The sequence below is a fragment of the Glycine max genome, chromosome 19 (assembly GCF_000004515.6).
Source record: "Glycine max cultivar Williams 82 chromosome 19, Glycine_max_v4.0, whole genome shotgun sequence".
NCBI lineage: Eukaryota > Viridiplantae > Streptophyta > Magnoliopsida > Fabales > Fabaceae > Glycine > Glycine max.
The window spans coordinates 42205411-42219747 of record NC_038255.2 but is presented as its reverse complement, the minus strand read 5'-3'; the positions used below and the strand labels follow the sequence as shown (position 1 = coordinate 42219747).

The 14337-nt window shown below is 29.4% G+C and overlaps 1 protein-coding gene across 3 annotated transcripts; it reads right to left on the bottom strand.

Moving 5' to 3' along the window:
- Window positions 1-2139: 2139 nt before the first annotated feature.
- Window positions 2140-13346, bottom strand: TPS22 (copalyl pyrophosphate synthase). Of its 3 annotated transcripts, none has more exons than XM_026126973.2 (15): window positions 13151-13346; window positions 12422-12493; window positions 12227-12318; window positions 11794-12100; window positions 11314-11497; window positions 10863-11077; window positions 10295-10415; window positions 10061-10185; window positions 9563-9789; window positions 9282-9397; window positions 6623-6721; window positions 6285-6524; window positions 4556-4679; window positions 3140-3334; window positions 2140-2541 (listed from the first exon to the last, which is right to left on the bottom strand). In XM_026126973.2, the coding sequence occupies exons 1-15, from the start codon at window positions 13263-13265 to the stop codon at window positions 2308-2310; spliced, it is 2466 nt and encodes an 821-aa protein (XP_025982758.1). In that variant the 5' UTR covers window positions 13266-13346; the 3' UTR covers window positions 2140-2307. The 3 variants fall into 3 exon arrangements, with proteins under 3 accessions (XP_025982758.1, XP_025982759.1, XP_006604439.1); XM_026126974.2 differs by having other exon boundaries at window positions 11794-12097; XM_006604376.4 differs by having other exon boundaries at window positions 10061-10173; window positions 13151-13345.
- Window positions 13347-14337: the final 991 nt, after the last annotated feature.

Genomic DNA, 14337 nt, shown 5'->3' with positions numbered 1-14337 from the left:
TTATAGTAAAATCTGTAGTAAAATTTACATTATTTATTAATAAAAAATATAATTAAGAATCAAATTCAAATTTCAACTAAGTGGAGTGAAAAACTTGACTTATGGTGTCCCCATGTTAACATAGTCTTTCTCTTTGTTTACATACCATTGAAAGTTTCTTCTCATTGCCGCATTTCCTTGAATTATTAGATTGTACGTAACAGGGCAATAATATATAAATAGGTGATTTGATTTTGAGCATACTCCTTGACCCTAATTCACTCATGTACAGTATTTTGACATACTTTGCTGACATGATAATAAATTTTAGTGGGGTGGAAGATAATGCAATTTTGAAATGGTATTGTCTCTAAAGCAAATAAGTAAACGTATATCTACTTTTATTTAATTTAAAATGTATCTTGATCTTAATTTGTTAAAATTTAAAAATAAATATATTTTATTTATGATGTTATAGATAGATTTATTTAAAAAATGAGTTCAGATGATTTTTTAAGCGTGTGTTAAGAACATTTTCTAATTGATAATCATAAATTAATTTACTTGAAACGAACAAAATGTGTTTTTGGCTTTCCTAATACAGCATTTTGGGTTCAGATGAATTTTGATGGTAGATATTTTTCTGTTGTAATGGGAATTCAAATGTAGGATTTGGTGAAGCTCCACTTCATGCGAAAGACCAACCCACCAACTATGTCACATGTTCACACGCGCGACCTTGTCTGCCATTTTCATTATTGCCAACTTTTTATCAAGATATCATAGGACAAACAGGTCAAAACATATCTCACCTTCATTCTGAGAACACGTTAACGTGCTTCACTGCTTGAATCTATGATAATTAAAATTCCACTGCTTGCTAAATCTGTACAAACCATGTTATATCTAATCTCCATTAATTATTCAAGATGGGTCAGGTTCAAATTAAGTATCACTAGTCTTTTGCACTGTATAGGTCTCGTAAATCATTGCTATATATGTTATCACAACAATAGTTATGGGTCTTGGGTAAGTGATGTAACAAGTATCATTTTTCTTGTTAAGAGAGGGGCTAGCATTCACAAAGGGATGACTCTTGTAACTCACTTAGCTCTAGTAGTCCATGTTCTTATTTTGTCAAAGTTGATATAAATTGCATATCTTATGATTCTTTTTCTTTTGTTAATTTCCAATGTTTTAAAAAGTTTGAGTTCTCTTATAGTAATAATCATAATCTACCTTTACCTATGAAGATCTTGTCGCTTGGGTACTATACATAATGGTTAAAAGAATATCTTGCCTATTTCTAACAAAGGTACAATTCACTTTAGATAACTTACAAATAATTAAATTTATAGAAAGAAAACTTAAATGAATAAAATAATAAAAAAATTAAACTTCTCATATAAATAAAATCTTAACTTCTTTATAGGTACTAACAAACTTAACAGAGTAAGGTGTTTTAGCTTTAAAAAATCTCAATAGGTTTTATAATTGAAAATTTCGCATAAGTTATTCTAGATATATCATAATAGTTGCCAAACAAGTTATTCTTCCTAAAAACAAATATATGTCATTCTTAACATTTTAAAATTTCAACTTTAAACTTATTTGTAACTGATTATACATATTATTTATTTTAGTTTTAATCGATAGTAAAGACAATAACAACATTAATAGTCTCATATATAAGACGTGTTTGTAATTAAATTTTAATCTCAATGATTTATTATTTTAATCTTAATTTATTTATTGTTATTTATTATTCTCATGTTCTTGAAGTGTAAGTATATATTTTCTATTTATACTAAATCACATAATACCGTGAATAAAATTTACAATTTAGGTAAACTTTACTAGATTAACTTATGAAGAAAAAAAAAGTTATATATTGACGTATATTTCACTTGTCATCCAATTATAATAATTTATATATGATAAATTTGTTAATTTTTATAATAATTACTTTAAAAATTATATTAATAATAATTTGTAATTGGACAATAATATAAAAATAATTTATGTCATTAATGTATGAGCATTAAACTTTTAATTTATTAATGTTCAAATTTCTTAACTAAAATATTGGGTTCAAATATTGTAGACAGAAAAATATAATTTAGAGAAAAAATTGTCATAAAATTATCAAATAAACAAAGATTAAACAGAACAAGTGGATATTTCATAAATGGTAGCCAAACTGTGCAAAGTTATATACATCGAGCCGCAACAACTGAATTTGTTTTCCTTTCTTTTTATCATTACAGAGGGATAATATTCACAATGATATGGTGGAGTCTAATATCTATTCAAGAAATAAAATTTGATTTAAACGACTTTATCAAACAGAACTTTGGCAATATGGAAGTTGACGGTCCTTGAATCACAGAAAGCTGTATAGTAAAAACTCTTGGCCACTGTGAGGAAAGTATTCTTGATATTGAAATCAATGCCAGTTGGAGATTTTTGGTACACCAATTGCACGAGTTCTTGCATTTTTGACTCTTCTTCTTGGGTGATCATGCTGTTTACATTCGTGCCGCAGTTGCCGCTCTCGAGTTCCTTGATGGATTTTATTCACAAAAATACAAATGTTAACTAACAAACTAAACTAACTATACATATTAAATCGAAGATATTATTTAAAACATAAACGACAAAGGGCACCAAACCCTGAATATCGCGCATAGTGCACCACTACACTAAACGACAAAGTTTTGTGTTCGATGCTGTTGAATTAAGAATTTCAATTATGCAGTACATAGATGTAAATGCTCATGTTCACAGGTTCTCAATTATGATCATTTTGAGAAAACTAAATAGCGTGCCCAATAAAATTGGCCATTGGGTTGATCCGTTTCTTTTTATAATTTTTTTTCCTTGCTATCGTAAACCCTTTTCCTTAAAGCTGCTGAGTTCACTTTTTCCTAGTAATAAAATCCCAAAGAGCATACTATATATCTATGCAGCTTTTTAGGTACACTACAAGATTGTAATACTAGCATGCTTTTTTTTTTTTATGTTTTATGGGAAAGTGGGGAAGGTAAAAAAAAAATGCATTAGGAGCATGGAGACAAAAGATGAAGGTTTGGAAAGTAGCTAGTAGCTAGCTAGTAGTATTTGTCGTAGGATATGTTATAATGGTTGCCGTGTCACTGACCTTGTCCTTTTGGTGGCAACGGAGTCTATTGCAGAGTGTGTTAGTGAGTTGAAGGAGACTCTGATATTGTGGATCGAACACTTGATCCTCGGAAATCCAATGCCCGTCACATAGGTTTATTATCTGCGCCAAAAGCTCAGCTTGTCCTTCACATTTGTCTCCTTCGCGATGCCAACTTGAAAGCCACTTTTCCCACTACAATAGCATCACAATAACGAAACAAATGAATAACATTGGAATCAGTATTTATTGAAAAAAAACTCAAATTTCAGGATCACAAAAAATAATATCAAAATAAAATATACAAATGAATAACATCCTCATCTTACAAGCTTAGTTTGAAGAGTTTAATTAAGTTCATAAGAGGACATGAGTCCATCCAAAATTCATAAAAAAAGATACCTAATAAACACCAAATCCAAAATTGTTAGGCATAAAAAAGGTTTATTAAAAAAAATTAAGTCTTGTATTGGCTTTGATAGCTTACGTTCTAATACTATTCTGATTTGGTGGTTGTATTGGTCAACTAATGTTTGATTCTCCACTTTTGTTTTGGATTCCAAGCAAGGATTCCTTTTCAGTCGGCGGTACGGACCATCGGTTGGTTACGAAATCATTATATTTGGGGAAAATGTCAAAGGTGACGGAGCCTCAACTGAATTCTTGTGCAAATTATCTATTTACTCTTTGCGTTTCAAAAGCTAAACAAACTCGTAAAAATGTAACTTTTGAGAAAATATTTTCTGGTTTTATTTTTACTTTTAACTATAAAAATGTTATTTTATTTCTTGTTTTGAAATATTTATACGATAAACATAGGAATGATTATTTTTTTACAGAATAAGAACGATAAAAAAATATCACAAATACTTATTAACAACATACTTCAAAATTATTTTTCAATCACCTTATTATCATGGGAACTCTTATGCTGGGTCCACTCAATGTTTAGACCCATACTTTCTTCGCATAGACAACATCAGATTTCATCATATATAAAAATATAATATAGTATAATTTCTATTCACCAAAGTGTAAATTTTTTATAATATTAACCAGTCTGAAATTAAGTTAAGTGTGAATTTTAAAATACTTATTATAAAAATTATTTAAGTTGTCAATATAAAAATTCTTTCCACTATCAAAATATATATATATATATATATATATATATATATATATATATATATATATATATATATATATTCTTTAAAATAATATTAAAAAATAATGTCAAAGAGTTGAGAGGGTAATGTAACTAGCCTTGCTCTTGTTAATTTGAGTTAAAATCATCTAACACGTAGTATGTTTTACCAAATATAAGGTACCAATCATAAATTGTCTCAATTCACATTAATCAAAAGAGAAATTTGTGATCAAATTATAGTGGTACTTAGTGAGGAATGGTACACTCACACTGCGATGCATGTGATATCCAATTTCGTGACCGTGAGACACGAGTATATCCCACGAGATTTGATCTATGGTGGCAACCAAAGCCTCAGCCAGTCCATGTCCTATTCTGTTCCTGTTCAACCTCCTGTATTCAAAAATATTAAAAAAAAAATGTGTTCAATTTCTCATCAGGCTAAAGTACAGGGCGACAGTCTCCAAATGAAAATTTTCAAAGGAAATTGCCAATTGGAACTAAATTAATCAGTAATAAATTTGAATTCGGTGCTTACAACTTGCACCCCCAAGATTGAATTTGCGTAACAACGTTAGGCTGAAACAGATAGTTTAAATAATGGTTATAGTAAATTCTTTGAAGAATAATAGTTAACAAGGATATACAACTCCACTCTGGGTGGACTAGGGATTTTGGTGTCTACAAAATGATTGGGGAACAGAAAGAAAGAGAAAGGTGTTTGTCACACCGGACAGAACTTTGGTTAAAAGCCTCCCACTTGATCATATGCTGTCCATATCATATAGGCCAACCTAATAACTCTATGATGGTCCCAGCTATCTTGTTCCCTTATACGGCTGAAGGATCAATCTTGAAGTTCAACACTTCAATCAAAATATCTTAGAATTTGAATTTTGATATAACTTTATCTCAAAACAATTAACTCAAAATCTCTTAGAATTTGAAACTAGACCTAACTTAATCTCAGAAGTTAACTGAGGGTGGATTGAAATTGAATATCTTAACCCTATGATTTGCAGGATTATATATTTATGGGTGACCCAATACTTGCACGATAACACCATCTCAATTTCTAAAATTTAAGTTTAGATTTTAACTTTAAAAGCAAGTTAATTGAAGTGAAAATTGTCTTCTGTTTATACTTTTTTATTCGTATTACATATTACTACTAGCTCATGTGCAATCTCCAACAAAGTCCACAACTCGTGAAATAGAAAATTCCTATAGATCACTTGTTCATGCCGATGTCAAGGGTTTCAAAATATTCAGTATTTAAAAGAAGCTCATTCTCTATTAGGATGACATAGTCATGACTCACTCTCAACCATGTGCTAGCTACAACTAGAGTATATCCAACATCGATCACTGAATTGTAGACCTCCTATCATATATAATGTCATTCTACCGGAACAAGTGTTGACTTAGACGTTGAAGTTATTTTTGTGGGTATTCTTACGTACCTTCACTTTCTTACTGGACATCATCTCACTGTCACTCTCTTAAGTTGAAGTACCGTGGGGCCTTTGTATCAACAAGGCTCACGTAGATCATATGTATATAAATAGGTACAAAAAAGAAACGGTACATACATCTCTAAACGTACATGACCAACAAGGACCTAAGAACCATGATTATATAACAAAAAAGAGTGGTATGTATATAAGTTTGATAGTTTAATTATGTTTTTAGTGTCTGAAATTTGAGATGAATCCAGTTTTGGTTCTTAATTTTAAAAAAAAAAACATTTTAGTCTTTCAAATTTTATAAAATAGTTTTTGGTTCTTAACCACAAAATTTCAGAGACTAAAATAGTTTTTCAAAATAGGTTTTAGTTCCTAAACAACTAATTTGAGAGACTAATTTTTTTATTTATTTATAATTTGGAGAACCAAAATCAGATTTTTTTTTGAATTTCAGGAACTAAAAACATAATTAATTCTTTAATTAATATGACATGTTTCAGTATTTATACAAACTGGGAAGAGCATAATTTACCAGCCCATGGAGTAGTCTCGCCTGTTAATGCAGTCACTGAATTTTTTCATGAAATCTTTCCTCATTTCTGCATCACTAACATAGGATGTTATGGTCTCAAGTAAGACACTGGTTTTGGCCCACGCTAGTCTCACATGAGACTTTTCAGGCTCAAATATGCTTGCTGCTGCCAGAAAATAGGCCAACAGAAGAGTTCTTCTGTTCAATCCAAACTCTCCCAACCTAGATTCTGAGTACCACCTGTTACATGTCATTACAAAAATGAAAGCATAATAATGTCAATTACATTATAGAAACTGAAGCATTATATAGATTGGAATAGTTTTAGTTGCTCTTACTTCTGAATTCTCCCCCACTCTATTAGATGCAGTGTCTGGCAATTGTTGTAATCTAATTTAGCAAGCTCGAGATAGTTATTGTTGTTCACATAGGCCATCCTGTGACGAAAAAGTAAGCGATTTTAGTTAGACACTTGTTAAATAAATTCTAATTATATAAAAATTTCTGGTACACTTTCACCATAAAACCTATTAAAATAAGTTTAAAAATCTTTGTTTTAATAAGCCATCACAAAAGTATTTATTGCTACAAATTTAAAAAAAATTATAAGAGTCATAAGCTTAAATAAGTTCTACAAAAACTCTTTCACAAGTAAAAAAAAATTAAAGAGAAAAAAAAGTTATGTATTGATATGTAAAACTTTAATTATCATTTATGGTAAGTTTTGTTAATTTTTAAAAATTTTATTAATGATAATTTATGAGTAAATAATAATATAATTTTTTTTTTACAGTCAATATATCACCCTTACCCTCAAAAGTAAACTAGCACAAAAAAAAAATTAATAGTGCGAAACAATACAGTTTAATTAATGAACCTCAAATAATCCAGTTCCTTAGCTTTTTTTTTCTTTATATATATATATATATATATATATATATATATATATATATATATATATATATATATGAAGAGATAAGTAATTTCCAAAATAATTTTAAAGAATTACATTTCATTTTAACAATTATTTTTAAAAAATTTAATGATTATATAATCATTAGATTTAAAAAAATAGTGATAAGGATAAAAGGATTATTTTTATAATAAATTAATTCTTTTTTATTTATATATAAACACCTTTTAATTATAAATACCCAATTAATGGGCATTGTTTTTTGTCTATCACATTATATATTACTTTTTCATATTTATATTTTTATTATTTTTATTTTACTAGTGTGAAATAACATATAAAGTATCCAACAATCATTTCGTCATCTATTTATGTGATAACAGTGTTATGCGAGACTGTGCGTAATCAAATACTAAAATCTAAAAGGTTTTCAAGTGACAGTCAAAGAAAATTGAAAACGTTTTTGTGAAGTGTTCTAATAAATTATTAGCTTTTGCTATAAATTTACATTTTTTTTACACTTTACTTTTTACAGAAGTGAGTCGGAGTTCAAAATGCATAGGGAAAAACATTTGTTCCTTATTGCATTTGGGTTTTTATATATTTATTATTATATCTATCTGTATGAGTATGAAGGAATTGATGATCCAACAACCAACAACATTAATTATACATGGGTGTGTCGCTATCACTATTTTATGTTAAAAAGACAAGTGATATATAAATGACAAATAATGTTATACCATTACTTTTTCATACGTAAAATGTCATTGATTAATGAAATAATATTATATTTCAACATCAACTTTTCTTTTTTATACAGTAATAATATTTATCCTTTTTATATTCTTAATTAAAATTCAAGACTACTATATAATATCTTCTGGCCACATTTCAATTTAAAGGTTGAAGTCAAACTGATTTTAAGGAAACTATTTGCACTCTCATCCTGATTAATTAGTTTGAACATACGTTAATTAATATAAAAATCCTTTAACATGCTTCATTTTAGTTTATTTGATTTTAACTAATAGCTCTTAAATGGTAAAAGTCCCAAACCGACAGTAGTTTATTACAAGATTGTGATCTTAGATCAATTTACTTGCAAGATAAACAGATTTACTTAATCACTACCTAAGTTTGAAAGTTAATTCCAAACTTTTGTCTGTGTAAAAACTCAGTGAAAGACAAAAAAGAAAGAAAAAATCTTTAAAAAAAATCATGATTTATAAATAAAATATGAATCATGTGACTTCACATTCGGATTAAAAAAACCTAATTTCAGTATAAAAAAAACTAATTTATATTAGCTTTTTTTTACAACAACTAATTTGTATTAGCTATTCATGTATTCAAGGTAAAGTATTATCTTATAATGAGTTAGGGGAATAATTAAATATTAATCATCCATATAAATGATAAAAATTAAAAATCATATAAATTTTTAAAAGAGTGTGATTATATATCATTATAATAATATACATCAATAACTTTATAGAATGCCTTCATCTCATTCTTATGGATTTTTTTTATGAGAAATGATAACATACAATACATTCTTTCTAACAGACTTTTTTTTCTGTTTAACTTATGCACGGTCAATCGGTATAAACAATTTATATTATCGTTTAATAAAAAATTATAGTAGATACAACTCTAACTGACTACTATAAAATCAATAAATTTATCGATTATAACTGAAAGGTAGTATAAAATTGTTGTGCACTCTTAGTGCGTTTAAATTAATTTTTTTATTATTAAAACTTGCATGAACTTTACGTGATAAAAACATGTTCTTTTTTTTCACGTGAAAGATTATTTTAATAAGTTTTCATCATCTCTGGTTACTTTTTTTAAAATTCCAGGATTATGCGAAGATACAGAGAAACACAATCTTTTGCACATGGTTTCATAATATATATATATATATATTGTTAGAACGTGGAGTAAAATATTCACACAATAGAATCCATTTCGAATAAAGAGATGGTCGCTGCAGTTGTTTCTTCTGTCATGAAAACCAAAACCAAAAGGAAAGAAATGTTATATATATATATATACTATGGGATGAAAGTGCGAAGTACCTGTAAAGGGTTTTGCCTATCCACACGTCACTCTCACCACCGTATTGATCAATGTAGAATCTTGTCTCCACTCGAGGTAGGCTTGCATACCATGGTACGTCCAAAGCGTACGCAACCTTCACAACACAGAATCTTAACATTAGTATAAACTATAAAAATACAAAAAAAAAACTTAATAGCCACATATACATACAATTGCATACATATACATCAAGTGGTCCAACATATATATTCCCACATAATGTTGATTTATTTATGACATCGATTAGACCACTACCTACCTCTTCTGCCAGGTTCTTCATTATGATCCATTTATCTACTAGCTCATTTGCTGCTCTCTTATCCCTCAAAAATTTGGCAGAGAAATGCTTCCCATGCTCAAGAATTTTCTCTCCCGGGAACATTACTTGTGTGGCCCTATATAGATTAAACATTCCTGTCACGGCTTGTGTAGTCTGCCCCGTGAAGCAGAAAAATTCACCATTTCTCTCAAAGTTCTTGAACACATCTGTCAAATATCAAAATCAGTTAATTAAATTACGTATTTGCATTTTAGTATATAGATTTACGACAAAATAACTTATATATTCACAGTACTTATTAATATAAAATAAATTTGTCTACTTCTTCAATAATTACCTTAGAAGTCTTACTACAGCATTGGTGATTGATTTTGAATTAATTAACAATCTAAATTTTACAGTGATGGTTCATAATTATTATATTCTGGATTTAATTTGATAAATGTTGTTATCTGGTCAACCAAGTAAAATACTTACCGGCTGAAACTTGATAGCCGTGTAATCTTAGTAATCTGAAACCCATTGCCGTGTCATCAATGTCTTGAACATTTGAATTTCTTGCCCAACAAATACCCTTTTCAGTCCAATATCTGAAATTTTGTCTATGTATATATTAGAATTGCTTAGTATGGCAGACCTCTGTTTCATGTACCGTTAATTCGTTTCAAAGTGTTGTATTTAATATTAATTTGAGCATCATTATTGAATTACCTGTGAACATAATTCAAACAGTCCTTGATCTCTTGCTGAAAATACTGAGATATTCCGAGGCGTTCAAGCCTATCAACCACCCAAATATGTTCGAACAAATCCACTGGGTACACGTTCGGAACTGATATATAAACAAAAGACACAACCAAATTAGTAAATATTGTAATGTTATTAGAGAAAAGGGGAAATGAAGATTGAATTGGAACTGATATAATCATATAAACGTAAACAATCATAAACCAAATTAAAAACAAATGTATTAATCCTATTATATTATTATATTATATATTTTACCATCAAGGTTTTAAATTGTAATCATGACCATAGTTGTAGTTTTGTCATGTTTCATTATGTTACAGGAAATTGCAGAAAAATGTAACTGAAACAGTCATAATTATGGTAGTGTTGTGATCATGGACACTCTGAAAACTTTGACGTTGTGGCCAAAATTGTAGTCTGACCTTTTTGTTTAAAACTTTGGGTACGATATATAATGCTATAAAGAAGGAGGGAAAGAAGATTGAGAGGTGAAAAGAAAAAAATAAAAAAGGTTAAAATGGAAGTTTACCTCCCCCATTGAACCTCTTGACCACTTTATTCAAGTAATTGTGGCAATTTTGGTCTTTAGTTTGCATGAGAGCAAAGGCAGTGGAGGACGGAGAAAACAAGAAGGAACCGTCTTGAGACTGCAGTTTTAGAAGCTCTTTCCAGTCAAGGCCTGACATCCCTTCCAAGCTATGAAGCAGACTTGTGGGCACTTTATGCATCATCGCTTTTGGTATTCTATCCCCACCAAAGCCCCACAACACAATAATGACACACACCGTTAAAGGGAGTTTTCAGAACTTGTAATAAAAAAGTGTCAAAGTGATCGACTCTTATATAAATATATACATATATTTATACTTTCCCAGAAAAAGAGTTTGCGAGATAAGGTTGCTTTGAATCTATTATGAAAATAGACATGGGCGCATAACACAACTCGCTGGCAAGCATCATTATGACCACAACTAAGGTACCTTGTGAGTTTTACGTTTCTCATTGCGAAGATTTTGTTCAGGATTGGGGAATTGTCCGGCACTTCAATGTTCAAGCCACGAGCCATGTCAAGAAGTGATGGAAAAGCTACTTCAAACCCAATTGGCATATGCTCCACATTCTCATTCTGAAGCTGGTTAAGATTCTCCTTAAAAAATGTCATTCCTGTGTAACAATATTAACAAAATTGATTAGTGATTTTCGGTTATTATGACATTCGCTTAGAGTATTTATCAATTTTATGGATGATTAATTTTCAGTGAAAGTCTGACTGATCAACAGTGAGATATCTTTTCATAATCATCAAAGTCTAGCTTAAAATCTTACTTGATAAGACCAAATTTATTACCACTCCAACCAACGACCTGGTAAATTGATTGGTAATTAACAATTATTTAGTTACCATATCTTATATTTGGTTACAAAATAAATAGAGGCATGTAATTATAATTCAATTTTACCTTTCTCACACTTTTCAGGGTGCATATGCCATGATTTTAATGCAATAACACAAGCCAACGTGTTAATAATCCGATCATGGGCTGAGAATAATTCCTTATCACCCCATGAACCATCAGGGTGTTGATTTTTCGCTATCCATTCTAGACTCGATGGAAATTGAGGAGCACCACTTCCATGAACATCTTCTATCAGAGCAACCCAAGCAGTGTCATAAGCAGATACTGTTATCTCTCCATCTTCCATGGAACCCAATATTGATTTGATAGTGTCCACTCTCTTCTTGATCTCATTTGCCACAAAAACCTTCTTTTAAACAATGTTGTATTAACCATAAAAGAAATGGCATATGTCAAAAAAATAATAATAAAAAAAAAGAAAGTTAATTAAGGAAAGGCACAAAACAGAGAAGTGAATTGAGAAAGTTTAAAGCACCCCGATGTCTTGCTCCTCTTCTATGTCATCTTCCACATTAATCTCACGAAACTTTAACGTTGCTAGACTACCCTGAAATATGTCTGAATATTCTGCACAACGCACAACACAACATTGGTTCAAGCACGCTTTACACAAAGCAATTAATATTAAACTACTTTTAATTAAAAGTAAAACTAAGAAACTCTATTATACCTTGTGTTCGTGGTTTGGATATTGCTCTGCATCTTATCTCTTGTTTGTCGTTAGTCTCGGACAACACGGCACCTATATATAAAATGATATAAATCTTTCACTAAATTACTTGCGTTCGTTGGAATTAAGTGCTATATTACTTTCAGCTTCCAGTGAAAAACTTCTCCACTCTTCTTTAATTTGTTTCTTTTTGTATATTTTTCTTTTCTTTTTTGGGTGGAGGATAAAAAACAAGAGACAACGCATCTAACAACTTTAGCCTTGTTGAAAGTGAAATCTTGAGGATCCAGAATGGCTATGTTCTTAACGAAATTAACTAAAAAATATTAAGCTCCTAATCGAAACAAAGGAAGCGGCATGCACATATGCCAGGAGAGAGTATCACTAGTGAAAGAAAATAAAGTAAGGTTGGTGAGTAAAAGAATAGATATAATAATATCGTGATAATTCTTTGATGAATTGTATGCACCATTTGGCTTCTATAGTTTTCTACAAAAACAAGTTGCAACTATCTGTGCTTTCACATTCCTAGGTAATAGAATGTTTCTGGAGCAACAGAAACTTACAAGCTTACAATCTTGAAAGAAAAGAAAATCGAAGACACGGTTAAAAGATTAACAAAGACATTATCGTGATAAGACAAGTTGAATCAAGAAGAGAGATGGTTGGTGAATCAACAAGGGGTATAAGAAAATGAATTGGCGAAATTATTGCATATAGTAGACTTACCCAGAGAGGATTTGGAGAAGTGGTGAAGAGAGATAGAAGAAGAAGATGAAAAAGGGAAATGGTTAGAAGAAGAGAAAGAGGGAAGGTGGCAGTGAGTGGAGAAGTGAGAAGCCATGATGCGTTTGTGTTGATTCAACAAATTTTTGTTTCACTATGGAGAGAAAGGCAGAGTTTAAAAGGAAGGGAAGAGGCAAGCAGACAGAAATGACTTCCCAAGAGATTCCCGCTAATGGTTGCATGGCATCATCTAAAACTAAAGAATAAGGGCACTGCTGTCCTTTTCCTATTATGATTTTATCTCCTTTCTTCTCTCTTTTTACCCCCATTGTAATATTGTGCATGCATTACTATTGTGATGTAACATATACATTGTGTGTCGTAAATATTTCAATGTTTTCAAAATCAGATTGATTTATTGAATAAGTGAAATATATTAGTTAATCGTTAGTTGGTTTCATCATAATTAAATTACTATTGAACAAGTAATAATTAAATATATATTTTAACATTATATAATATGTTAAAGTAAAAAAAATTAAATCCTTAAAATAAAATTAGGTAAAACTTAAATTAACATGGAGAATAAATAAATAAATAAAATACGGGTTAATTACAGGGTCAATTTGTTTAAACTTTAAAAAAATTCGAAATAAGCACTTTTTAATGAAGTATTTTTTTTAATAAACAGTTAAGATTTACTTCTAAAAATAAGTAGAAAACTGTTTTTTAATCAAAATAATTTAGACAAATATACTAAGAAAGCAGAAAATAGAAAACTATTTATTTTATTAAAATAATCATTTTTTAACAAATAAATTTAAATAAGTTGATCCAAAATTTTATTTCACTTGACATTATCTTTTTCTTATCACAACCCTATATGATTTTTTATTTTGTCCCTATACAAGAAAGAAAGAGTTATGTTATTCATACAACAACTTATATAATATTTTGTACAACAATACTTTATGTATTTATCTCTCTCCATTGCATCATTTTTTATATCTCATACCTCACTATATATCTTAGTTGTATATATAATTTACTGTATAAATTATTTCATGAATAAGTAATATAAAAGATCGATTGTGTATATGAATAACATTACTTTTTATTACTTTTTTTAGGATAAATGTTATTTATACAATAACTCAATGTATAGCAACATATGTCTGAATATACATTAT

What these genes read in the sequence shown, in the direction of transcription:
- TPS22 (XM_026126973.2), bottom strand. Translation starts at nt 13,265, where the DNA reads ATGGCTTCTCACTTCTCCACTCACTGCCACCTTCCCTCTTTCTCTTCT. An exon ending in CTTCTCCAAATCCTCTCTGG is followed by an intron (nt 12,494 to 13,150) that starts GTAAGTCTACTA and finishes TTTTATATATAG; the next exon opens with GTGCCGTGTTGTCCGAGACT. An exon ending in TGTTTGAATTATGTTCACAG is followed by an intron (nt 10,186 to 10,294) that starts GTAATTCAATAA and finishes ATATATACATAG; the next exon opens with ACAAAATTTCAGATATTGGA.